The 27,211-nt window shown below is 60.3% G+C and overlaps 1 protein-coding gene across 2 annotated transcripts in view; it reads right to left on the bottom strand.

Annotated features, from left to right (window-relative positions):
- Positions 1-6,214: 6,214 nt before the first annotated feature.
- Positions 6,215-27,211, bottom strand: part of KIRREL1 (kirre like nephrin family adhesion molecule 1) — a 29,146-nt gene continuing 8,149 nt past the window's right edge. The window contains exons 2-15 of one of the 2 annotated variants that reach the window (XM_059870999.1): positions 20,760-20,909; positions 19,245-19,394; positions 18,477-18,634; positions 17,395-17,545; positions 15,252-15,357; positions 14,384-14,532; positions 14,175-14,302; positions 13,099-13,225; positions 12,378-12,478; positions 10,414-10,612; positions 9,514-9,621; positions 8,470-8,609; positions 7,669-7,746; positions 6,215-6,793 (exon numbers count right to left, since the gene is read on the bottom strand). In XM_059870999.1, coding sequence (XP_059726982.1) covers positions 6,356-6,793; positions 7,669-7,746; positions 8,470-8,609; positions 9,514-9,621; positions 10,414-10,612; positions 12,378-12,478; positions 13,099-13,225; positions 14,175-14,302; positions 14,384-14,532; positions 15,252-15,357; positions 17,395-17,545; positions 18,477-18,634; positions 19,245-19,394; positions 20,760-20,909 — 2,183 coding nt within the window. In that variant the 3' untranslated portion in view covers positions 6,215-6,355. Of the gene's footprint in view, positions 6,794-7,668; positions 7,747-8,469; positions 8,610-9,513; positions 9,622-10,413; positions 10,613-12,377; positions 12,479-13,098; positions 13,226-14,174; positions 14,303-14,383; positions 14,533-15,251; positions 15,358-17,394; positions 17,546-18,476; positions 18,635-19,244; positions 19,395-20,577; positions 20,606-20,759; positions 20,910-27,211 lie in introns of those variants that run through there. The other variant, XM_059871000.1, reaches the window with a different exon arrangement.

The following is a 27,211-nucleotide window of genomic DNA, read 5'->3' as shown; positions in this document are numbered from 1 at the left end:
AAAAACACCGGGAATGGGGGGAAAACCACCGGGAATGGGGGGAAAACCACCGGGAATGGGGAAAAACCACCGGGAATGGGGATAAACACCGGGAATGGGGGAAAACCACCGGGAATGGGGGGAAAACCACCGGGAATGGGGGGAAAACACCGGGAATGGGGGGAAAAACGGGGATGGAGGGAGTGCGGGAATGGAGGGAGTGCGGTAATGGGGGGAGAAAACACCGGGAATGGGGGGAAAAACCGGGAACTGGGGGGAAAAACCGGGAACTGGGGGGAAAACACCGGGAATGGGGGGAAAAACGGGGATGGGGGGAAAAAACCAGAGAATGGAGGGGAGGAAACGGGAATGGAGGAAAAAACGGGAATGGAGGGAGTGCGGGGATGGGGGGAGAAAACACCGGGAATGGGGGAGGAAAAACCGGGAATGGGGGGAAAATGGGAATGGAGGGAGTGCGGGGATGGAGGGAGTGCGGGGATGGAGGGAGTCCTGGAATGGGGGCCAAAACCACCGGGAATGGGGCGGGGAGGGGGAACACCGGGAATGAGGGGGAAACGGGGATGGGGGGAAAGGGGAAAATGCGGGAATGGAGGGCAATAAATGCGGGAGTGGGGGAGAGCGGGGCTGCGGAGCGGGCGGAGCGCGCAGAATGGCGGGGGCCGCGCTGACCCCCGACCCCGCGGCAGCGCCCGGATCAGTGCCCGGATTAGCGGCGGCCGCGCCGGGCACGGCCCGAGAGCTGCGGCCGCGCTGCCGGCGGGAAACACCGGGAAAAGAGAATTCCCGGAACGGCCGAGGGTCCCCCCGCAATGCCAGAGCCTGTCCCGGCAATGCCAGAGGATCCCCCGGCCACCGCCAGGGTCCCGGGTTTGGGGTGGGGTGTGGGGTGTGGGGATTGGGGGTTGGGGATTGGGGATTGGGGTTTGGGGATTGGGGTTTGGGGATTGGGGATTGGAATGTGGGGATTGGGGTTTGGGGATTGGAATTTGGGGTTTGGGGATTTGGGGATTGGAATTTGGGGATTGGAATTTGGGGTTTGGGGATTGGGGGTTTGGGGGTTTGGAATTTGGGGATTGGAATTTGGGGTTTGGGGATTTGGGGGTTTGGAATTTGGGGATTTGGAGTTTGGGGATTGGAATTTGGGGTCTGGGGATTGGAATTGGATTGGGGATTTGGGGTTTGGGGGTGTGGGATTTGGAATTTGGGGTTTGGGGATTTGGAATTTGGGGTTTGGGGGTTTGGGTTGTGAGGTTTGGGGGTTTGGAATTTGGGGATTTGGAGTTTGGGGGTTTCGGGGTTTCAGGGTTTGAGGTTTGGGGTTTGGGGGTGTGGAATTTGGGGATTTGGAATTTGGGGGTGTGGGGTTTGGGGATTTGGAATTTGGTGATTTGGAATTTGGGGTTTGGGGTTTTGGGGTTTGGAGTTTGGGGTTTTGGGGGTTTCGGGGTTTGGGGTTGGGAGGTGTGGGATTTGGAATTTGGGGTTTGGGGATTTGGAATTTGGGGTTTGGGGTTTAGGGGTTTGGGGAAGGAGATGCTGGAATTCCTCCCTCCCTTCCCTCCCTCCCTCCGGCTGATCCCGGTTTTCCAGCCGGGATTTGGGAATCCAATTTATCGTGGGTGCAATTCCCGGTGGGAAATCGGGAATGCGGGGAGAGGGAGCCCGCGGCGGGGTCGGCACCAGAGGGGTTAATCCCAGCTTCGTTTTCCCGGATTTTTTTTGAGGAATTCCCCAAAAGGACACGGCAGCAGCCAGGTGTCCCAAAAAATCGATTTTTGGGTGCCCCAAATCCCTCCGGGATTTTCCTTTTCCGCCTCTCATCCCCAAAAACTCCTGGAAAAATGGGACGGAGCCTCCTGGCCTGGGTTAATTAACGGCAATTAAGGGCTAATGAAGGCTTCGAGGGGCGATACAACCTCTGGAATTCCGCTGGAATCCCGGGAGGGAGAGAGGGAAGAGCTTGGAGCAACTCCCAGGCTGGGGAATTCGGGATGCAGAGAATTCCTGGAAGGAAAATTGAAATTATTCCAAAAGAGTTCAGGGATCCTGCAGTGAAACAGCGCAGGAGGAAATTGGGAATGGGGATTGATTTTCTTTTTTTTGGGATCAGAGCCAGGAAAACCAGGGAAAAAAAGGAAGAAAAGCCATTCCCAGGGCCAGGAACATCCTGGATTTTCAGGGAATCCTGGAATAATTTGGCTCGGAAGGAGCTGAAATGTCCCAGTTCCACGGGCAGGGACATTCCCGTTATCCCGGGGCGCTCCAGGCTGGGATTTTGAGGAATTTAAAGGAATTTTAAGGAATTATTTTCAGGAATTTTAAGGAATTCCCGCTTTTTTTCCCCAGCCCCACTTCCTTGGATCATCCTGGCGGGGCGATCCTTTCGTGTGGACATGAAGGGATTTTCAGGAATTTTAAGATTTTTTTCAGGAATTTCCAGGTATTTTCAGGAATTTTGAACGATTTTAAGGCATTTTCAGGAATTTTCAGGATTTCCCAGCAATTTTAAGGGATTTTAAGGAGTTGTCAGGATTTTAAAGGATTTTTCATGAATTTTAAGGAATTTTCATGGTGTTTTTTCCCACGTTGATCCCAAACTCCGGAGTTTTCTGGGATGTGGCCGTGGGGAAGGCCTCGATCCAATGGGATCCATCCCAAACCCAGGAACAGGGAAATAAATCCAGGGTTTGTGGACCCCAACCCCAGGGAATGAGGGATCTCAAATTTCGGGTTTTTCACCCCAAACCCAGGGGAAGGGGGGGGACCCCCTCCAAACCCCTCAGAACTGGGGGGGCCCTCAAAGCCCCGTTTGGGACCCCTCCAGGCCCCGGGGCTGCTCCCCGGGGATCCAGGCGGGAACAAAGGGGAGAATTTGGGGGATTTTGGGGTTTTTTCCCCTCCTGGGGTCCCCAAAACTCCTCGGGACCCCAAAGCCCCCTCACGGCTCAGCGATGACGTCATGGGGAGAGCCACGCCCACAACAGTATGGCGGGACGGCAAATCTCGCGAGAGCTCGCGGTGTTCCCGAGGTTATAAATAGCGCCGCCTGAGGGACGCGGCCCTCAGAGCCCGCCCAGCCGGGGGCGGGTGCGGAGGTGGGGTGCGCTTTGCTGCGGGCCCGGCCAGGGCCTCTCTTGGCGGCGATCGTGAGGGGAGAGGGGACAAACCCCGGGAATTCGCCCCGGGAATTCGGGAATTCCTCCTTGGAACAGCACCGCAGCCTTGGGGTGACAGCGCTGTCCCCCTGGCTGAGGGCCCTGGAAGAGCCGTGAGGGGAAACTGAGGCACGATGGGTCCTGCGTTTCCAAAAGTTTTACATTTTTCCGCATAAAATCCGGGACAGTCCCTCCCGATTCCTTCTTTTCCTCTTCCAGCTGCTCGCGGTTTAGGGAGAATTCCAATAAAATTTATTTATTTGAGGTGTTTTGTCAGCCGGCCGGCGAAGGGAAGGGCTGGAAGGTGAAATTCCAGCGGGATGGGGAAAAAAAAAAGGGAATTTTCCTTCTAAAAGCCAAATTCCTGATTCTGTGAGGGAATCCTGATTTAATTATTGGATTAAAATCGTTTTCGTATAAAGGGAAGGATGAGGCGAGGGATTTGTGGTGAAAATTCCCAGGGAATAAATGGGGATTAAGGCAGGAATAAATCATAAATCCCTGGAATAAATTCATCTGAAGTTTTTGCATTTTTGGAATTGTGGTTGCCACCAAAACCCCTCCAGGGATTTGGGAACGCTGGAATTGTAGGAATTATGGATGGAAAAGGAAAATATTCCTCCCTCCATCCATTCCTCAATTCTCCCAGAAAAACTATTAAAGAATGACAAAAATCCCCCCAAAAAAATAAAAGGAAAACTCGGAGCCGCCTCAAGTTTTTTTTTAACCATTTATATTTATATATATATATATAAAAAAATTAAATATATATAATATATCGTGTTTAAGACTAAAAATATAGTACAGAATATTTAAAAAAAAAGGAAAATGCAACATAAAAAAAAAAAAAAAACCAACCAAAAAACGGGAACGGGGAAAGATCTCGGAATTTCGGGGGGGGGAAAAAGGAAACGGGGGAGGGTCTCTAAACCAACCTGTGCTAAAAAAAAAGGGGGAAATTCCATGTTCCAGCCCCAAAGTGGGGTTGGAATTTTAAAGCTTCCCGGTGGCCGGGCCGGGGCTCCCCCTCTTCCCGTGGGATATTGCTCTGGAGTTCGGGTGCAGCACCTGGAGCGGGAATCCCCTCCCCCCTCTGGCGTTTTGGGGTGAATTCAGGCACCTTTGGGATCCCCGGGGGGTGGGCCCGTCCTGACGGGACCTTCTGGGGTCTGGGGAATTTGGGGAGGGGGAGGCGAGAGGGGAGGGTCCCGCGGCTCGTACCGGGATGGGGATTTGGGGATTCGGGAATTCGGGGAAGATCCCGACCCCGGGGAGGGCCCTCGAGGGGTGGGGAGGGGTCTCGTACCTAATCCCGGGGTTTTTTGGGAATCAGCTGGGAATTCCCTCCGAAATTCACCCCCCAAAATCCCCAGCTGGGGCTGGGAATCCTCTGGGAATTCCCTCCAAGACTCATCCCCCCCACAAATTCCCAGTCCTAAATTGGGGTCCCTTTGGGAATTTGGGAATTGGGGCTGGGAATCCTCTGGGAATTCCCTCCAAAATTCACCCCCCAAAATCCTCCATCCAAAATTGGGGCTCATTGGGGAATCTGGGAGTTGGGGCTGGGAATTCTCTCAAAAACTCATCCCCAAAATCCCCAATCCCAAACTGGGGCTGGGAATCCTCTGGGAATTCCTTCCAAAATTTATACCCCAAGTTCCCCCATCCCAAACTGGGGTCCCTTTGGGAATTTGGGAATTGGGTCTGGGAATTCCCTCCAAAACTCATCCCCCCCAAGTTCCCCCATCCCAAACTGGGGTCCCTTTGGGAATTGTGGCTGGGAATTCCCTCACCCCCCCAGTCCCCAGTCCCAGCCCGGGGTCCCCAGTGCCCCCAGTCCCCGGCCCAGCTCCTGATCCCGAAGTTCTGGCCGGTCCCGGCTCCCGGGATTCCCGGGAATGCGATTCCCGCCGGATTTACATTCACAGGAGGGAGGGGGATGGGGGGATCCGAGGGGATCCCACGGGAACGGTGTGCGTATGGATCGGGGGCTGCTCCCCAAAACCCCAAATTCCCCCGCGGCCGCTCCGGGGGGATTTGGGGAGGGGGAGAGCGGGGGCAGCCAGCCCGAGGGAGGGGCGGCCCCGAGAGCAAGGCACAGGGAATGGGAATGGGAATGGGAATGGGAATGGGATTTGTGTGTCCCTCTGGATTTGGGGACACGCAGAACCCTCCCACTGACCCCAATGGGAATGGGAATGGTTTGGGACGGGGCTGGTTTGGGATTTGTGTGTCCCTCTGGATTTGGGGACATGTGTATCCCAAAGGGAATGGTTTGGGATTTGCACATCCCCCTGGATTTAGGGACACATGGATCCCAATTGGAATGGGAATGGTTTGGCGAATGGGAATGGCTCAGGATGGGAGTGATTTGGATGGAAGTTTTTTTTGGGATTTGTGCATCCCTTTGGATTTGGGAACACGCAGATCCCAATGGGAATGGTCGGGACGGGGCTGTTTTTGGGATTGGCGTGTCCCTCTGGATTTGGGGACATGCAGAACCCTCCCACTGATCCCAGTGGGAATGGGAATGGTCGGGATGGGGCTGGTTTGGGATTTGCATATCCCATTGGATTTAGGGACACGCGGAGCCCTCAGGGAATGGGAATGGTCGGGACGGGGCTGTTTTTGGGATTTGTGTGTCCCTCTGGATTTGGGAACATGCAGATCCCAATGGGAATGGTCGGGACGGGGCTGTTTTTGGGATTTGTGTGTCCCTCTGGATTTGGGAACATGCAGATCCCAATGGGAATGGTCGGGACAGGGCTGTTTTTGGGATTTGCACATCCCCCCGGAGTTGGGAACACGCAGATCCCAATGGGAATGGGCGGGACGGGGCTGTTTTTGGGATTTGTGTGTCCCTCTGGATTTGGGAACACGCAGATCCCAATGGGAATGGTCGGGACGGGGCTGTTTTTGGGATTTGCACATCCCCCCGGATTTAGGGACGCGCAGAGCTGCTCCCTGGCAAAGCTCCGGGACCAACAACAGGGCTCAAACCCCGGCGGGTGACACGGAGGGGACGGCGCCGCGCCGAGCCCTCCCCTGCGCCTGCGGGGTCGGGAGAGTACCGGCAAAACAACCAACGGAATGAACGGAAGCTCCAAGGAAACCGGGGGCGTCGGGGTCGGGGCGGCGAGCCAACGAGCCCCTGAATATCAGGGGCCGCCCGCCGGGTCCCCCGCCGAGCCCTGCCCGCCCTAGACGTGCGTCTGCATGCGCTGCTGGAAGCGCTGCCCGTAGTCCGAGTGCTGCGAGGTGTAGGAGAAGCGCGCCGCGCCGCCGCCGAACTTGCCCACGGCCTCGTAGGCCTCGTAGGCGCCGCCGAAGCCCAGCCGGTAGGGCGGGAACGCCGCGGCCGCCGCGCCCGGGAACGCCGCGCCCACGCCCGCGTAGTTCTCGTAGGACAGCTGGCTGGCCGTGTCCCCCGGCGCCGCCGCCGGCGCCTCGGCGGGGAACTCGGGGCCGCCGCGTGGGTAGGAGCTGAGCTGGGCGTAGCCGCTGGAGTGCGAGAGGCGCGAGGGCGGCCGCGCCTCGAAGCGTCCGGGGCCCGGCGCGCGGTAATCGCCGTAGAGCACGGAGCGCGAGGCCGGGCGGTCCTCGTGGGCGCGGACGTTGTAGTAGCCGTTGGTGGGGTCCTGGTGGAGGGAAAAACGGGGGGAAAAGGGTGGGTTTTGGGAATGCTGGGGGTGGGAGAGGGGTGGGAGGGGCGTGGGGTGGCGGGGGTGGATGGGATGGTGGGGGTCCTTTGGGATTGCTTGGGGGCTGGGAATGGAGAGTGGGAATTCCTTTGGGATTGCTTGGGAGGGTGGGAATTCCTTGGGATTGCTTGGGAGGGTGGGAAATCCTTGGGATTGTTTTGGAGGGTGGAAATGGAGGGTGGGGGTCCTTTGGGATTGCTTGGTAGGGTGGGAAATCCTTATGATTTTTTTGGAGGGTGGGAATTCCTTGGGATTGTTTGGGAGGGTGGAAATTGAGGGTCGGAAATCTTTGGGGTTGCTTGGGTGGGTGGGAATCCTTTGGGATTGTTTGGGAAGGTGGGAATTCTTTGGGATTGCTTGGAGGGGGTGGGAATTCTTTGGGATTTCCTGAGGGATGGGACTGGGTCAGGGATGGAATCCTGGATCTCTTGGAGATTGGAGTGGACACGCCAAGACCATCCAAGTCCAAAATACCCCCCCGTCCCTTGGCAGCCTTGTCCAAACGCTCCCGGAATTTTTGGGGCTGTGCCCATTCCCTTGGGGGCTGCTCCAGAGCCCCACCCCCCTTTTTCCCTAAAATCCATCCCAAATCCCTCCCTGGGGCGTCTCCATCCATTCCCTCTGATCCCATCCCCGACCCTGGAGATCCGAGCTGCACGTTCCCAAAATTTCCCCTCCATCCCAACAGTTCCAGCTCCTCACGCCTGAAATTCCAGGAGTTTTCCATTTTGCCCATTCCAGGGGAAAAAAAAAAACAAAGAATGTGGGATCTGCCCCTCTTTTGCCACCCTAAAACCGCGGCGGGAGCGGACCTTGAGCTCGTACTCCTCGCGGGTGTCGATGGTGTCGCAGCGCAGGTCCTGCTTCAAGTCCACGTCGTCCTTGAACGACTGGAGAGCCCGAGGGAATAACGGTGGAATGGTGGAATGGGATGGGCGGGGAGGAACCCTGGGACCCCCCCGTGGTGGGAAGGGACGGCTCCCCAGAGCCCGGCTGGATCCGAGGGGGAGCTGGGCACTTCCAGGGATGGGCAATCCATGGGATCCATGGGATCCGGAATGGGAATCCATGAGTTCATGGAATCCCTGGGATCAGGGATGGAGAGTCCATGGGATCCATGGGATCAGGGATGGGGAATCCATGGAATCCCTGGGATCAGGGATGGAGAGTCCATGGGATCCATGGGATCAGGGATGGGGAATCCATAGGATGGGGAATCCATGGGATCATGGGATCCATGGACTCATGGATGGGTCCAGGACTGATCCCTAAAATCCCATTAAACCGGCCCAGGGAATGCTGGAATTCTTTGGGACAGAAAAGATCCCTAAAGATCCAAGGGCAGGGACATTCCCATCATCCTGGGTGGCTTCAGCCTGGCCTTGGGGACACTCCCAGGTTGGGGACACTCCCAGGGCTGGGGACACTCCCAGGTTGGGGACACTCTGAGCGTTGGGGACACTGCCAGGGCTGGGGACACTGCCAGGGCTGGCGACACTGCCAGGGCTGGGGACACTCCCAGGGCTGGGGACTCTGCCAGCGCCTCCCGGCCATCCCAGGTGACAGTCCCTGCCCAGAGCCCGTCCTGGCGCCGCTGTCCCCGTGTCCCTCACCGAGTAGATGGCCTTCATGACGCGGGTGGCCGTGGACACGCTGGCCGTGTCCTCCTCCCTGTCTGCGTGCAGCGTCAGCGGCTCCCGGTTCACCGTCTCCACCTTGATGTCCAGCTTGCGCAGGGTGACGTCCTTGCGGCCTGCCGGGGGACCAGAGTGACCTCTGGGTGACCACTGGGTGACCACTGGGTGACCACTGGGTGACCATGAAGTGACCACAGAGTGACCATGAAGTGACCACTGGGTGACCACAGAGTGACCACTGGGTGACCACTGGGTGACCACAGAGTGACCACTGAGTGACCCCCATAGTGACCCCCAGAGTGACTCCTGAGTGACCACCGGGTGACCATGAAGTGACCTCCATCGAGACACCCAGAGTGACCACAGAGTGACCCCTGCGTGTCCCCGAGTGTCCCCGAGTGTCCCCTGTCCCCACTCACTTCCTTTGCGGCGCCGGTAGAGGAAGCAGGCGAGGGCCAGCAGGCAGCTGATGAGGAGGATGCACCCCGAGTGTCCCCTGAGTGACCCCTGAGTGTCCCTGAGTGACCCCGAGTGTCCCCAAGTGTCCCCGAGTGTCCCCTGTCCCCACTCACTTCCTTTGCGGCGCCGGTAGAGGAAGCAGGCGAGGGCCAGCAGGCAGCTGATGAGGAGGATGCACCCCGAGTGTCCCCTGAGTGACCCCTGAGTGTCCCTGAGTGACCCCGAGTGTCCCCAAGTGTCCCCAAGTGTCCCCTGTCCCCACTCACTTCCTTTGCGGCGCCGGTAGAGGAAGCAGGCGAGGGCCAGCAGGCAGCTGATGAGGAGGATGCACCCCGAGTGTCCCCTGAGTGTCCCCGAGTGTCCCCGAGTGTCCCCAGGTGTCCCCGAGTGTCCCCTGTCCCCACTCACTTCCTTTGCGGCGCCGGTAGAGGAAGCAGGCGAGGGCCAGCAGGCAGCTGATGAGGAGGATGCACCCCGAGTGTCCCCTGAGTGACCCCTGAGTGTCCCTGAGTGACCCCGAGTGTCCCCGGGTGTCCCCGAGTGTCCCCTGTCCCCACTCACTTCCTTTGCGGCGCCGGTAGAGGAAGCAGGCGAGGGCCAGCAGGCAGCTGATGAGGAGGATGCTGGCGCCGATGGTGGCCCCGGCGATGATGCCCACGGGCAGCACCTCTGCGGGGACACGGCCGGTTGGGGACACTTGGGGACAGCGCCACAGCCGGGGCTCGCGTCCCAAACCCCCAAGAACTCGGCTCGGAGCGGGAGTGAGGGGTCACCCAGCCAGGGTGGGACCGATCCCCAGAATTCCGGGGGTTCCTCGGGGGGTCCCGCCCCGTCCGGGGCCTGACCGCCCGATCCAGGAGGAACTGCCCCAAATTTCCAGCTCGAGGCCACCCCAAGCTGTCCCCAAGCTCCCTGCCATTGTCACCTTTCTCCTGCAGCTGCATGATGGCCGTGCCCAGCCCAACTCAAGGCCATTCTCTGTCACCCCAAGCTGTCCCCAAGCTGTCCCTGCCATTGTCACCTTTCTCCTCGAGCTGGATGATGGCCGTGCCCAGCCCAACTCAAGGCCACCCAAAGCTGTCCCCAAGCTGTCCCTGGTGTCACCTTTCTCCTCCAGCTTGGCCGTGCCCAGCCCAACTCAAGGCCATTCCCTGTCACCCCAAGCTGTCCCCAGGCCGTGTCCCCTGTCACCTTTCTCCTCGAGCTGGATGATGGCCGTGCCCAGCCCAACTCAAGGCCACCCAAAGCTGTCCCCAAGCTGTCCCTGGTGTCACCTTCCTCCTCGAGCTGGATGATGGCCGTGCCCAGCCCAACTCAAGGCCATTCCCTGTCACCCAAAGCTGTCCCCAAGCCGTCCCTGGTGTCACCTTTCTCCTCGAGCTGGATGATGGCTGTGCCCAGCCCAACTCAAGGCCACCCAAAGCTGTCCCCAAGCTGTCCCCAGGCTGTCCCTGGTGTCACCTTTCTCCTCGAGCTGGATGATGGCCGTGCCGGGCCCGAAGCTGTTCCAGGCCGTGCAGTTGTAGCGCGTCTGGAAGTCGGCCTCCATGACGTTGTTGATGGTCAGCGTGGACAGGACCCCGCTGCCCGTGTTGCTCCTCTCCACCGTGTAGCGCTCCAGCGTCCCCGCTTCCAGAATGTTCTCCTGCCACGCCCAGGCCTGCGGGAGGGGCTGCTCAGCGCGGGCACGGCCGCTCGCGCCTTTGGCTGCGTGGGGTGGGCTTGGGAGTCACCCCGACAGTGACAGAGGTAGTGGGATTTAGGTCAGGTTATCCTAGATTATTTATTGGTGCTCTCTTTATAAACCGCGTTGGATTATTGCTATATGCATTAATATATATTAATTTTATTGTTTTCATCCGAATGTATATTTAATGTAAACATGTATAAATATAGACATCGATATTTATATATTATTTTAGATTATTTGTTTGTGCTCTCTTTATAAACTGCATTGGATTATTGGTATATGCATTAATATACATTAATTTTAATGTTTTCATCCGAATGTATATTTAATGTAAACATGTATAAATATAGACATCTATATTTATATATTATTTTAGATTATTTGTTGGTGCTCTCTTTATAAACTGCATTGGATTATTGGTATATACATTAATATATATTAATTTTAATGTTTTCATTCGAATGTATATCTAATGTAAACATGTATAAATATAGACATCTATATTTATATATTAATATATATCAATATATAAAATGTGTATTAATTCAAATGTATATTAAATGTAAACATGTATAAATATAAACCTCTATATTTACATATTAATATATATCAATATATAAAATATGTAGACATTCAAATGTATATTAAATGTAAACATGCATAAATATAAACATCTATATTTATATATTAATATATATCGGTATATAAATCTATCCATATATATTAATTCAAATGTATATTTAATGATATAATTTAATACATATTATTATATTATATTATATATTATATATTATATTATATTATATTATATTATATTATATTATATTATATTATATTAATTATATTATATTAATTATATTATATTATATTATATTATATTATATTATATTATATTATATTATATTATATTATATTATATTATATTATATTATATTATATTAATAATCGAAATCGATATTAATGCTAATATTAAAATATGAGCTGTGCACTGCATTAAGCGAGAAGGAGCCAAGGGCTGTGGCTCGGGCAGAGCCGGGCAGGCGTGGATAATTTAAAATGGAATATTTTATATTATATTATATTATATATTATATTATACACTATATTTTATTAATAATCTAAATCACTATTAATGCTAATATTAAACTATGAGCTGTGCACCGCATTAAGCGAGAAGGAGCCAAGGGCTGTGGCTCGGGCAGAGCCGGGCAGGCGCAGCTAATTTAAAATGGAATATTTTATATTATATTATATATTATATTATACACGATATTTTATTAATAATCTAAATCGCTATTAATGCTAATATTAAAATATGAACTCTAAACCACATTAAGCGAGAAGGAGCCAAGGGCTGTGGCTCGGGCAGAGCCGGGCAGGTGCGGCTAATTTAAAATGGAATATTATATATTATATTATATTATATTATATTTTATTAATAATCGAAATCGATATTAATGCTAATATTAAACTATGAGCTGTGCACTGCATTAAGGGAGAAGGAGCCAAGGGCTGTGGCTCGGGCAGAGCCGGGCGGGCGCGGTAATTTAAAATGGAATATTATATATTATATTATATTATATTATATTATATTTTATCAATAATCTAAATCGCTATTAATGCTAATATTAAACTATGAACTCTAAACCGCATTAAGCGAGAAGGGGCCAAGGGCTGTGGCTCGGGCAGAGCCGGGCGGGCGCGGCGGTCTGGGCTGGGGCGCGGTTGGACTCACGATGCGGTCCGGCGGCGGCGTGCTGCCGATGAAGCACTCGACCTTGCCGCGGCCGCCGCGCACGGCGAACTGCAGCGGCGGGCTGGAGATGATCGGGGGGCCTGGGGGCGGGAACGGGGGTGAGCGGGGGGATAGCGGGGGGATCGGGGTGGAAATGGGGTGTTCGGGGTGAGCGGGGGATATCGGGGTGTTTGGGGTGTTCGGGGTGTTTGGGGTGAATGGGGGGATATCGGGGTGTTTAGGGGGATTAGGGTGTTTGGGGTGAGCGGGGGATATCGGGGTGTTCGGGGTGAGTGGGGGGATTGGGGTGTTTGGGGATATCGGGGTGTTCGGGGTGGAAATGGGGGATAGCGGGGTGTTTGGGGTGGAAATGGGGGATATTGGGGTGTTTGGGGATATTGGGGTGTTTGGGGTGGATGGGGGTATCGGGGTGTTTGGGGTGAGCGGGGTGTTTGGGGTGAATGGGGGGATTGGGGTGTTTGGGGTGGATGGGGGGATCAGGGTGAGCAGGGTGAACGGGGGGATTGGGGTGAATGGAGGAGATCGGGGTGTTTGGGGTGAAAATGGGGGGATTGGGGTGTTTGGGGTGAATGGGGTGTTTGGGGTGTTTGGGGTGGATGGGGGGAATTGGGGTGTTTGGGGTGGAAATGGGGGGTTCGGGGTGTTTGGGGTCTCGGGGTGTTTGGGGGGTTCGGGGTGTTTGGGGTCTCGGGGGGCTGACCGTTGACGAAGAGGGTGACCTCCCTCTCGCCCACGCCGATCCTGGGGACGATGGCCTTGCAGACGTACTGGCCCGCGTCCGCCTGCGTCACCGACTTGAGGTACAGCTGGTTGCTGTTGCTCAGCACCTGTGGGGACACGAGGGGACCTTGGGGACAGCCAGCGGCGACAGGGACATCCCCAAAGGCTCAGGGACAGCCAGCGGGGACAGGGACATCCCCAAAGGCTCAGGGACAGCCAGCGGGGACAGGGACATCCCCAAAGGCTCAGGGACAGCCAGGGGGGACAGGGACAGCCGGGGGGACAGGGACAGCCGGGGGGGACAGGGACATCCCCAAAGGCTCAGGGACATCCCCCAAAGGCTCAGGGACAGCCAGGGGGGACAGGGACAGCCGGGGGGACAGGGACATCCCCAAAGGCTCAGGGACATCCGCAAAGGCTCAGGGACAGCCAGGGGGGACAGGGACAGCCAGTGGGGACAGGGACATCCCCAAAGGCTCAGGGACATCCCCCAAAGGCTCAGCAGCCTGGCCCTAAATCATTCCCGTGGGAATCTCAGCCCCCGGGATTTCTGGGGGGTTTCGGGGTGTGGAGGGGGCACGAGGAATGGTGGGGACGTTCAGGGGCCGCGTTTGACCCCAAACCCAATCCCAAACCCAATCCCAAACCCAAACCCAAACCCAATCCCAACCCCAAACCCAATTCCAAACCCAATCCCAACCCCAATCCCAACCCCAAACCCAAACCCAATCCCAAACCCATTTCCAAACCCAATCCAAATCCCAATCCCAAACCCATTTCCAAACCCAATCCAAATCCCAATCCCAGTTTCCATTTTTTTGGGGATTTTTTTTTGGGGATTTTTTTGGGGGGATTTTTTTGCGGGGATTTTTCCTGGGATTGTTTTTGGGATTTTGGGGGGACTTTTTTTCAGATTTTCCTTCAGATTTTTTAGGGGATTTTTTTGGGGATTTTTTTTTGGGGGGTGGGGGGGGGATTTCAGGACACATGGAACCCCCCCCCCCCGACCCCAAGGGAACAGGGAACATTCCGGAAGCCCCGGGAAGGGGCTCCTACCATGTTGGATTCCTTCTTGGTCCAGGTGAGGGTCAGCGGGGGGTTCCCCGACCACACGCAGGTCAGCGTGACGTCGGAGCCGATGTCGGTCACCGTGGGCTTGGGGTCCACCACGATCCGGGGGGCGACTGGGGGGACACGGCCGGCAGGGGACGTGGGCAGGGGGCTCTGGGGCGGGCAGGGGGCTCTGGGGCTCGGGGGTCACTCACAGTGCACGTCCACCAGCGTGCTGACGTTGGTGCTGCCGATGTCGTTGTGCACCTCGCAGGACACGGGCTCCGTGAAGAAGGTGTAGTCCACCTGCGTGTCGTACCTGTTCTCCTTGGCCTCCTCGATGATCACCCCCCCCTTGGCCCACCTGGCGACAGCGGGGACACCGTGGGACCCCCATCCCTGTCCCCAGTCCCTGTCCCCATCCTAAATCCCGATCCCGATCCTAAATCCTGATCCTGATCCTAAATTCCAATCCTGATCCTAAATCCCGATCACCCTTTCCAGGGGTTACTGGGGAGGGGCACAGAGCCATGCTGGGGACATCCAGGGACACTTTGGGACCCCAATCCCCATCCTAAATCCCAATCCCCATCCCAATTCCCAATCCCCATCCCAATTCCCAATCCCCATCCCAATTCCCAATCCCACTCGCCGTTCCCAGGGGGTTTTGGGGAGGGGGCGCAGAGCCAAGCTGGGGACGTTTGACCCCAATCCCAATTTCCAATCCCAGGGGTTTTGGGAAGGGGAGGGGACGCAGAGCCAGGGTGGGGACATTGGGTGGCCCCGAGTGACCCCCCCCAGTCCCAGTCCTGGGGTTTGGGGCTCACCTGTGGCCCTTTTTGGGGCTCACCTGTAGCCCTTTTTGGGGCTCACCTGTAGCCCTTTTTGGGGCTCACCTGTGGCCCTTTTTGGGGCTCACCTGTGGCCCCTTTTTGGGGCTCACCTGTAGCCCTTTTTGGGGCTCACCTGTGGCCCCTTTTTGGGGCTCACCTGTGGCCCTTTTTGGGGCTCACCTGTGGCCCCTTTTTGGGGCTCACCTGTGGCCCTTTTTGGGGCTCACCTGTGGCCCTTTTTGGGGCTCACCTGTAGCCCTTGATCTCGGGGTTGGCCGTGGCCATGCAGGTGAACACGACCCTCTCGCCCTCCTGCACCGTCTGGGGCTGGATGGACAAGGTCACCGTCGGGGGGTCTGTGGGGACAGCGACGGCTCAGGGGGGGACACCAGGGGTCCCCAAAGCTCTGTGGTGGGGCAGCCCCGTCCCTGTCCTTGTGGGGACCCTAAATCCCACCTCTGTCCTTATGGGGACCCCAAATCTCACCCCCGTCCTTGTGGGGACCCCAAATCCCACCCCCGTCCTTGTGGGGACCCCAAATCCCACCCCTGTCCTTGTGGGGACCCCAAATCCCACCCCCAGTCCTTGTGGGGACCCCAAATCCCACCCCTGTCCTTGTGGGGACCCTAAATCTCACCTCTGTCCTTGTGGGGACCCCAAATCTCACCCCCGTCCTTGTGGGGACCCTAAATCTCACCTCTGTCCTTGTGGGGACCCCAAATCCCACCCCCAGTCCTTGTGGGGACCCCAAATCCCACCTCCATCCCCGTGGGGACCCCAAATCCCACCCCTGTCCTTGTGGGGACCCCAAATCCCACCTCTGTCCTTATGGGGACCCCAAATCCCACCCCCATCCTTATGGGGATCCCAAATCCCACCTCCATCCTCGTGGGGACCCCAAATCCCACCCCTGTCCTTGTGGGGACCCTCCCTGGGGCTGTCCCCGCTGTCCCCGCTGTCCCCTCCCGCCGGTGGCCGCCCCTTCCCGCAGCAGCCACCGGAGGTCGGTGTTGGCCACCGAATCCCGGCCCTGCCTCCCCCTCCTCTTCCTCCTCCTCCTCCTCCTGCAGATCCCACCCACAGACAGCACTCCCCCAGCGACACCCCAAAATCCCCCAAAAATGTCCCCAAATCCCCCCAAACCCACATCCACCTTCTCACTCCTTTCAGCCCTGCTGTCCCCAGTGTCCCCAGTGTCCCCAATGTCCCCAATGTCCCCAATGTCCCCGTGTCCCCGTGTCACCCACGGTGCACGTTGAGGCGCACGGAGCTCTCCCTGTCCCCATGTCCCCAGTGTCCCCATGTCCCCAATGTCCCCAATGTCCCTGTGTCCCCGTGTCACCCACGGTGCACGTTGAGGCGCACGGAGCTCTCCCTGTCCCAGTGTCCCCAATGTCCCCAGTGTCCCCTGGTGTCACCCACGGTGCACGTTGAGGCGCACGGAGCTCTCCCTGTCCCCATGTCCCCAATGTCCCCAATGTCCCCGTGTCCCCGTGTCACCCACGGTGCACGTTGAGGCGCACGGAGCTCTCCCTGTCCCAGTGTCCCCAATGTCCCCAATGTCCCCGTGTCCCCGTGTCACCCACGGTGCACGTTGAGGCGCACGGAGCTCTCCCTGTCCCCATGTCCCCAGTGTCCCCATGTCCCCAATGTCCCCAATGTCCCTGTGTCCCCGTGTCACCCACGGTGCACGTTGAGGCGCACGGAGCTCTCCCTGTCCCAGTGTCCCCAATGTCCCCAGTGTCCCCTGGTGTCACCCACGGTGCACGTTGAGGCGCACGGAGCTCTCCCTGTCCCAGTGTCCCCAATGTCCCCAGTGTCCCCAATGTCCCCGTGTCCCCGTGTCACCCACGGTGCACGTTGAGGCGCACGGAGCTCTCCCTGTCCCAATGTCCCCAATGTCCCCAATGTCCCCAATGTCCCCGTGTCCCCTGGTGTCACCCACGGTGCACGTTGAGGCGCACGGAGCTCTCCCTGTCCCAGTGTCCCCAGTGTCCCCAATGTCCCCAATGTCCCCGTGTCCCCTGGTGTCACCCACGGTGCACGTTGAGGCGCACGGAGTCCCTGTCCCAGTGTCCCCAATGTCCCCAATGTCCCCAATGTCCCCATGTCCCCATGTCCCCTGGTGTCACCCACGGTGCACGTTGAGGCGCACGGAGCTCTCCCTGTCCCAGTGTCCCCAATGTCCCCAATGTCCCCAATGTCCCCGTGTCCCCGTGTCACCCACGGTGCACGTTGAGGCGCACGGAGCTCTCCCTGTCCCAGTGTCCCCAATGTCCCCAATGTCCCCAATGTCCCCGTGTCACCCACGGTGCACGTTGAGGCGCACGGAGCTCTCCCTGTCCCCATGTCCCCAATGTCCCCAGTGTCCCCAATGTCCCCATGTCACCCACGGTGCACGTTGAGGCGCACGGAGCTCTCCCTGCCGCCGGGCACGGCCTCGTTGGAGCTGCGGCAGGAGAAGACGCGGCCGATGTCCAGCTCCGAGGGGGTGATGGGCAGCAGGCTCGTGGTGCTCTCGCGCTTCCCGTCGGCCAGCACCTCCTGGGGGACAGGGGACAGCTCCAGACAGGCTGGGGACACGGGGAGCCACAGCCGGGATGGGGACATGGGGACACGGGGACGGGGGACAGGGGACAGCTCCAGACAGGCTGGAGACACGGGGGAACCACAGCTGGGACTGGGACATGGGGACAGGGGACAGCTCCAGACAGGCTGGGGACACGGGGAGCCACAGCCGGGATGGGGACATGGGGATGGGGGACAGGGGACAGGGGACAGCTCCAGACAGGCTGGGGACACGGGAGAGCCACAGCTGGGAATGGGACACAGGGACAGGGGGACATGGGAGAGCTCTGGTGGGGCTGGGGACATGGGGACATGGGGACAGCCACCATGGTGCTGTGTCCCCATCCCATGCTGGTGACAGCCTCGTCCTTCTGGGGCCTGGTGTGGAACCACCATGGTGGCAGTGAGCAGAGGGACATGGGGACAGCTCCAGCAGAGTGTTGGGGACACTGGGGACACCGAGAGGGGACATGGGGACAGCTCCAGCAGAGTGTTGGGGACACTGGGGACACCGAGAGGGGATGGCCATACCGTGCTGGTGCAGCCCATCACGGAACCAAACAATGGTGGTGACAGTGGGACAGGAGGGACAGGGGACACAGGGTGACAGTTGTGGGGACAGCGAGAGGGGACGGCCATCCTGTGCTGGTGACAGCCCCGTCCTGCTGCAGCCCGTCGCGGAACCAGGGGAGGCTGGCAGTGGGACAGGGGGCACAGAGGGGACAGGGGACACAGGGTGACAGTTGTGGGGACAGCGGGAGGGGACGGCCATACCGTGCTGGTGACAGCCCCGTCCTGCTGCAGCCCGTCGCGGAACCAGGGGAGGCTGGCAGTGGGACAGGGGGCACAGAGGGGACAGGGGACACAGGGTGACAGTTGTGGGGACAGCGGGAGGGGACAGCCATACCGTGCTGGTGACAGCCCCGTCCTGCTGCAGCCCGTCGCGGAACCAGGCCAGCGTGGCCGCGGGTTTGGCGCTGCGGGCGCGGCACGTCAGGTTGTAGGGGGTCCCCGCCCTCAGCAGGATCTCGGGGGCGCCGTCGATCGTGGGGTCCTCGGGGGGGACTGCGGGGGGACAGAGGGGACAGCGGCTCGGGAGGGACACCCTGGGGGTGGGGAGGGGACAGCGGGAATGGGGAGGGGACACGGAATGGGGAGGGGACACCGGGAATGGGGAGGGGACACCGGGAATGGGGAGGGGACACCAGGAAGGGGAAAAGGACACAGGGAATGGGGAAGGGACACTGGGGACAGTGTGGGGCATTGGGGACAGTGTGTGACATTGGGGACCGTGTGTGACATTGGGGGCTGTGTGTGACATTGGGGACCGTGTGTGACATTGGGGGCTGTGTGTGACACTGGGGGCTGTGTGACACTGGGGACCGTGTGTGACACTGGGGGCTGTGTGACACTGGGGACCGTGTGGGACACTGGGGACCGTGTGTGACATTGGGGACCGTGTGTGACATTGGGGGCTGTGTGTGACATTGGGGACCGTGTGTGACATTGGGGGCTGTGTGTGACATTGGGGACCGTGTGTGACACTGGGGGCTGTGTGGGGCACAGGGAATGGTGAGGGGACACGAGAGGCCCTGGAGGACACAGGGGTGGGACGTGGGGGACGCTGGGGGCCGCGCGGGGCAGGGGGACCCCGGGGACACGGGCCAGCCCTCACTGAGCACGGTGAGGCGGGCGCGGCGCGAGCGCAGCGCGGCCTCGGTGGCCTGGCACTCGTAGACGGCGTCATCGGAGAGCTCGGCGTCGCGGATCTCCAGGTTGTACTGGCCCGAGTCGGCCGTGCCCACGATGCGGTACCGCGGCCACGCTGCGGGGACGGCACGGGGTCAGCTGGGGACACCCGCTAACACAGGGACACCCCGACAACAGAGGGACACCCGGTAACACAGGGACACCCCCATAACACAGGGACACCCCGATAATACAGCTGGGGACACCCGCTAACACAGGGACACCCCATAACACAGCTGGGGACACCCGCTAACACAGGGACACCCCATAACACAGCTGGGGACACCCGGTAACACAGGGACACCCCATAACACAGGGACACCCCGACAACAGAGGGACACCCCATAACACAGGGACACCCCATAACACAGGGACACCTGGCAACACAGCTGGGGACACCCCATAACACAGGGACACCCCATAACACAGGGACACCCGCTAACACAGGGACACCCATAACACAACTGGGGACACCCCGTAACACAGGGACACCCCGGTAACACAGGGACACCCCAATAACACAGGGACACCCTAATAACACAGCTGGGGACACCCGGTAACACAGGGACATCCCATAACACAGCTGGGGACACCCGCTAACACAGGGACACCCCGACAACAGAGGGACACCCGGTAACACAGCTGGGGACACTCGGTAACACAGGGACACCCCATAACACAGGGACACCCGGTAACACAGCTGGGGACACCCCCATCCCACAGGGACACCCCCATAACATAGGGACACCCCATAACACAACTGGGGACACCCCGTAACACAGGGACACCCGGTAACACAGGGACACCCCATAACACAGGGACACCCCATAACACAACTGGGGACACCCCATAACACAGGGACACCCCGGTAACACAGGGACACCCCGGTAACACAGGGACACCCGGTAACACAGGGACACCCCGACAACAGAGGGACACCCCATAACACAGGGACACCCCGGTAACACAGGGACACCTGGTAACACAACTGGGGACACCCCATAACACAGGGACACCCCCATCCCACAGGGACACCCCAATCCCACAGGGACACCCCCATCCCACACCCAGGCTGTGGGGACAGCCCTGGGATGTCACACAGGGACACCCCCAGAGCCACCCCCCCTTTCCCAGATACCCTTCAGCACCTGCCCCTTGGCTGTCACCCCCAGGGCCAGCCCTCCCCAGCCGGTGTCACCCCCAGGGCCAGCCCTCCCCACCCAGTGCCACCCCCAGTGTCACCGCTGTCCCCGGGGTACCTTTGAGGCCCTGGCCCATGCCCAGTGCCACCCCTCCCCACCCAGTGCCACCCCCAGTGCCACCCCCAGTGTCACCCCTGTCCCGGGGCACCTTTGAGGCCCTGGCCCATGCCCAGTGCCACCCCTCCCCAGCCGGTGTCACCCCCAGTGTCACCCCCAGTGTCACCGCTGTCCCCGGGCACCTTTGAGGCCCTGGCCCATGCCCAGGGCCAGCCCGTCCTTGGTCCATTGCACGATGCCGGAGTAGTTGAGCACCACGCAGGACAGGACGATTCTCTGCCCGGCCACCACCGTCTGGTCCTCGGGCTCCTCCACGAAGCGCGTCTGCACCGCTGCGGCCACGGGACCGCGGTCAGCACCGGCCACGGGGCCACGGTCACCGGCCACGGGGCCACGGTCACCGGACACGGGGCCACGGTCAGCACCGGCCACGGGGCCACGGTCACCGGACACGGCACCGTGGTCCCCGCGCAGCGCCCGGCACCGCGGCACCGCGTGCGCCGCCATCCTGGGATCGCCTCCGATCCTCCCGAGATCCCCCCAAGATTCCCCCAGGATCCCCCTGGGATGCCCCGAGACCCCCCGGAGATCCCCTGAGACCCCCCCCCCCCGAGACCTCCTGAGATCCCCCAGGGATCCTCCCCAGATCGCCCTGAGATGGCCCCAGGATCCTCCTGGGATCCCCCCGAGATCCCCCCGACCCTCCCGGAGCTGCCCAGGATCCCCTCAGGATCCCCCCGGAGGTCCCGGGGACCCCCCAAACGCCCCCAGCCCGGGCCCCGCCGCTCCCGCTCCCGTTCCCGTTCCCGGCGGTCCGGGATCGATCCCGGGGTCACGCGGCCCGCGGGAATCGAGCGGGATGTGACAGGGACGGAAACAGGGACAGGGACAGGGACAGGGACAGGGACGGGGACAGGGAGGGGGAGGGCTCGGGATGCGGCCGTGCCCTGGAGCGGGGAAGGGGCAGCGCGACCCCCGCGTCTCCCGGCTCCGATCCCGGTTTTTATTCTGGAATGAGGCACGGCACGGAACGGAACGGCACGGAACGGCACGGCACGGCACGGAACGGCACGGCACGGCACGGCACGGCTCGGGGTCCCCGTCCCGCTCCTCTCCTTCTGAGTCCCCAAAACCCACAGGCTCCGCGGGCCTCCTGCTTTTGATCCCGAAAACAAAACTCCCCAAACATCCCCCAAAATCCCCAAAACTGCCCCAAAATCCCCGTGTGGGGGTGTCCGCTCCTCCTCTCGGCATCCCAGGATCCCTGGGAGCCCGGGAACCCCGGGACGGGGAATCCGGGGATCCCCGGGATGAAAAAACCCCAAATTCCCGGGACGGGGAATCCGGGGATCCCCGGGACGGGACCCCCCAGGACCCCCCGGATCCCCGGGAAGACCCCCGGGCCGCGGCCCCGCCAGGCTCGCGCCCCTCCCCGCGCGGGTTTTTGGGGCCAGCCCGGGGTGTCCCGGTGCCACCCCCGCCCCGAGGCCGCGGGGATTTTGGGGGAAGATGAAGGGAAAGCGGGAGATCAAAGAGGGGAAGGTGCCGGGAGAGGGAGGGGGAGGGAAAATCAGAGCGGGGAGAGGGGGAGGGGGCGGCGGGGGGGACCCGCAGCCCGCCGGCACCGGGCGGGCACCGGGACGGCACCGGGCGGGCACCAGGATGGCACCGGGCGGGCACCGGCCCAGCCCAGAATGGTTTGGGATTTGGGCGCCACCATCCCTGTGTCCCCACGCATTGTCCCCAACCACCAAACGCCAGCGCCGGGTCCCCGCAGTGCCAGTGCCACCCCCCGGTGCCACCCCCCCGCAGTGCCAGTGCCACCCTCCCGGTGCCACGTCCCCGCAGTGCCAGTGCCACCCTCCCGGTGCCACCCCCCCGCAGTGCCAGTGCCACCCTCCCGGTGCCACCCCCCCGCAGTGCCAGTGCCACCCCCCCGGTGCCACCTCCCCGCAGTGCCAGCCGCGCTGACAGCCCGCCGGCGGGGGCTGGTGGCGATTGTCACAGCCGGAGCCACCTCCTGCCACCTTCCCGTCCCTCCTCCCCGGGCAGGGACCGAGACGGGGGTGGGAGGTGGCGGTGCCACCCCTGCGGTGTCGCCGGGCGGTGACACGGTGGTGGCACGGCCTGGTTTGCTCCGAGGAGCCGCGGCGGGCGCGGGGGTGGCCTTTTGTCGTGCGGCCGAGGTGACACTGCGCCGAGGTGACAGCGGTGGCCCGCGGCCGGCGCGGGGACAGGCACGAGGTGGCGCCTCGCTGCTGCGTCCCTGCGTGTCCCCTGGCCGCTGGTCACCGTGTCCCCTTCGCCACTGTGCTGTCCACGCCACGGGGCCACCGCTGCGGCCCCCCCGTGTCGCTGTGCCCTCCCCCTTTGTCACCACGGTCCCCGCCCGTGTGGCAGCACGTGCTTGTGCCCGCGGGAATGTCCCCCTGTCCCCCGTCCCGCCACGGCAATGTCCCCAAAGCCGGCTGTCCCCACGGCAATGTCCCCAAACCGGGGGGAGCCAGGACCCTGAAAGAGCTCCACGTGTCACCCCCGCTGCTCCTGTCCCCCAGTGTCCCCCCTCGCTGTCCCCCCTGTCCCCGCTGTCCCCGCTGTCCCCCCCTGTCCCCGCTGTCTCCCCGCTGTCCCTGCTGTCCCCCCCCTGTCCCCGCTGTCCCCCCTGTCCCCCCTGTCCCCGCTGTCCCCCCCCGTCCCCCCTGTCCCCGCTGTCCCCCCCGTCCCCACTGTCCCCCCCTGCCCCCGCTGTCCCCCCGCTGTCCCCGCTGTCCCCCCCTGTCCCCGTTGTCCCCGCTGTCCCCCCCGCTGTCCCCCCCTGTCCCCGCTGTCCCCCGCTGTCCCCGCTGTCCCCGCTGTCCCCCCCTGTCCCCGCTGTCCCCGCTGTCCCCCCCTGTCCCCGCTGTCCCCCCCTGTCCCCGCTGTCCCCCCCGCTGTCCCCCCCCGTCCCCCCTGTCCCCGCTGTCCCCCCGCTGTCCCCCCCCTGTCCCCGCTGTCCCCCGCTGTCCCCGCTGTCCCCCCCTGTCCCCGCTGTCCCCCCCTGTCCCCCCCTGTCCCCGCTGTCCCCCCGCATTCCGCGGCCGCGGCGCTGAAGCCGCCCCGGGCCGGGCCCGGCCCCTCCCGCCGCTCTCCGCGACCCGCGGGGCTCCGCCGGGCCGGGCTGGCGCTGGCAGCGCTCCGATGGAGCTCCCGCGCCTCGCCTCCCTCCGCAGGGTTCCTGCTCCTTCTTCTCCCCCCTTCTTCCCCCATTTTTCCCCGTTTCCCTCCATTTTTCCCCCTTTTCCCCCATTTTTCCCCGTTTCCCCCCATTTTTCCCCATTTTTCCCATTTTCTTCCCCATTCCCCCCCATTTTTCCCCCTCCTCATTTCATCTCTCCCTCCTCCCCTCCCCTCTCGGCTTTTCAGTTTAAAGCCTTTCCCCTTCCCGAGTTGCTCGCTGCTATTTTTATGTGAAACCAAAAAAAATTAAAAAAAAACCCCCTGAAAACCTAAAACCCGCCCCAAAAGAGGCGAGGAGGGAGGAGGGCTCTGAAACCTGAACTAATGGAAGCAGAAAAAGCTCTGCCCGGGCCGGGCCTTGGGTGGAGAAAAGGGGATTTGGGGTTCTTGGGGCCGAGAGGCCGGGGCAGGGCCGGGGGCGCTGCTGTCCCTCTGTCCTTCTGTCCTTCTGTCCCCTCTGTCCTCCTGTCCCCTCTGTCCTCCTGTCCCCTCTGTCCTCCTGTCCCTCTGTCCCTTTCTCCTTCTGTCCCCTCTGTCCCTCTGTCCCCTCTGTCCCTCCTGCTCCCTGTCCCCAATGTCTCCTCTGTCCTTCTGTCCCTCTGTCCTTCTGTCCCCAGCGCCATGGGACCCATGGGATGGGATTTATGGGATTTATGGGATTTATGGGATTTATGGGATGGGGTCAGTGGGATGGGATCCATGGGATGGGATTTATGGGATTTATGGGATCCCTGGGGTAGGATCAGAGGGATGAGGTCCATGGGATGGGATGGGATGGGATGGGATGGGATGGGATGGGATGGGATGGGATGGGATGGGATGGGATGGGATTTGTGGGATGGGATGGGATCTATGGGATGGGATGGGATTTGTGGGATGGGATGGGATCTATGGGATGGGATGGGATTTGTGGGACCCCTGGATGGGGAGGGGTCCCGAGCTGGAGACCCCGGCAGTGCTGGGAATGTGGGGTCGCATCCCCACGGGATTTGGGATTTGGGATCACATCCTGCCAGGAATGTGGGGTCTCACCCTGCCTGGGAATCAGGGTCCTGTCCTGGCAGGGACCGATCCCATCCCGACGGGGATCTGGGATCCCGTTTTACCACGGATCGATCCCGTTTTCCGGGGAGTCTCGGCCCAGTTTTCCCAGGAATTCCGGCCCCATTATCCCGGGAATCCCGGCCCCGTTTTCCCGGGAATCCCGGCCCCGTTCTCCCGGGAATCCCGGCCCCGTTCTCCCGGGGATCCCGGCCCCGTTTTCCCGGGAATCCCGACCCCGTTTTCCCGGGAATCCCGGCCCCGTTCTCCCGGCCCGCGCCGCTCCCGGCCGAGCCGAGCCCGGCCCCATCCCCGCCCCCCCCGCTCCCGGAACTATTTTGGGATCGGGAATTTGGGACTCCGGGCCCGGCCCCGGCGCTGCCGAGGGAGGGAGGGAGGGGACGCGGGGACAGCGCCGGTGCCGCGTGTCCCCGGGGCGGCCCCGGGAGCCCCGCCGCGATTTCGGGATGCCCGGAGAACATTCCCAAATGTCCCCTCCCGAAAATCCCGGCCCCCACCCTGTCCCCGGCCGGGTGACACCTCCGGGGTCCCCCTGGACACCGGGAATTTCGGGAGCCGGGGCGGGATGGGCCGTGCGGGGGTCCTGGCCCCGTGTCCCCCCCAGCCCGGTGTCCCCAGCCCCGTGTCCCCCCCAGCCCGGTGTCCCCCCCCGGTGCCACTCTGGTCCCCGCTGTCCCCCCGCTGTCCCCGGCCCCAATCCCCGCCCTCTAATCCCGCAGTAATTAAAATCCCGGCCCTTAATTCCTCGCTAATTGCGGCCCCAGCCCCAACCCCCGCACGGCCCAGAGCTGCCACTGGCCCGGTGTCCCCTGTCCCCATCCCTGCCATGGCCCTGTCCCGGTGTCCCCTGTCCCCGTCCCTGCCATGGCCCCGTCCCGGTGTCCCCTGTCCCCATCCCTGCCATGGCCCCGGCCCGGTGTCCCCTGTCCCCGTCCCCATCCCTGCCATGGCCCTGGCCCGGTGTCCCCATCCCTGTCCCCATCTCTGTCCCCTGTCCCTGCCATGCCACTGTCCTGGTGTCCCTGTGTCTCCATCCCTGTCTCTGTCCCCATCCTGTCCCCATCTGTGTACCCATCCCTGGCCCTGTCCCTGTCCCTGTCCCTGTCCCTGCCACCATCCTTGGTGTCCCCGTGTCCCCATCCCTGTCCTTGTCCCCGCGCTGGTGGCACCGGGCTGAGGGACGGATTCCCATGGACACGGCAATCCTTGGGCACCGAAATGCCAGGGGGAAACTGAGGCACGGGTGGAGTTATTCCATGGGGAAACTGAGGCACGGGCAGGGTTATTCCAGAGGGAAACTGAGGCACGGGTGGAGTTATTCCAGAGGGAAACTGAGGCACGGGCAGGGTTATTCCATGGGGAAACTGAGGCACGGGCAGGGTTATTCCATGGGGAAACTGAGGCACGGGCAGGGTTATTCCAGAGGGAAACTGAGGCACGGGTGGAGTTATTCCAGAGGGAAACTGAGGCACGGGCAGGGTTATTCCATGGGGAAACTGAGGCACGGGCAGGGTTATTCCAGAGGGAAACTGAGGCACGGGCAGGGTTATTCCAGAGGGAAACTGAGGCACGGGCGCTCCCGCCCCTCCCCCGCTCCCCGCGGCCCCGGGGCCGGGACTGGGGCGCCTCTCCCGGGGCCGTTAATGCCATTAATTAACGATGTCTCATTAAGACATCTGCTAACGAGGCCGCAGCTCCGGGGGGGGGAGGGAACGCTTCCAGCGCTTTTTTTTCCCATTTTTAACATTTTTTTTCCCCATTTTTTAACATTTTTTCCCCATTTTTTAACAATTTTTCCCATTTTTTAACTTTTCTCCCCATTTCCCTCCCGTTAAATTCGGGATTTTTATTCCTTCCCCCCCCGAATTTTCCCAAAAATCCCTCCCCCCCCCCCCCCCGCGGGCCCGGGCAAACAAACAAAAGTCTTAATTAGACATTGTTCCTGCGCTAATTAATTAACGCCGCGCCAATCAAGGGCGGGGGGGGGAGGGGCGGATTGGGGGGGTCGGGGGGCTCTGACTGGGGGAGGGGTCCCTGGGGCTGCGGGGGGCTCAGTTTGGGGGGTCAGGGCCGTTTTTGGGGGGATTTTGGGGGGGTTGATCCACCTGGGTCACCCCAGCAGCGAAATTTGGGAAGTTCGGGATTTTTCTGGGTTTTTTTTTTTGGGTATTCGGGATTTTCTTGGGGACATTTGGGGTTTTTTGGGGTTTTTTGGGGTTTTTTGGGGGATTCCGGATTTTTTAGGGGGGGATTCGGGGTTTTTTGGGATGAAATTCTGGATATTTTTGGGGAAAGAATTCGAGATTTTTTTAGGGGGATTCTGGATTTTCTAGAGGGAAATTGGGGATTTTTGGGG

Source organism: Haemorhous mexicanus, chromosome 31 (assembly GCF_027477595.1).
Source record: "Haemorhous mexicanus isolate bHaeMex1 chromosome 31, bHaeMex1.pri, whole genome shotgun sequence".
In the NCBI taxonomy this organism is placed as follows: domain Eukaryota; kingdom Metazoa; phylum Chordata; class Aves; order Passeriformes; family Fringillidae; genus Haemorhous; species Haemorhous mexicanus.
The sequence above is the reverse complement of the archived record's forward strand: the minus strand, read 5'-3'. Positions and strand labels throughout refer to the sequence as shown.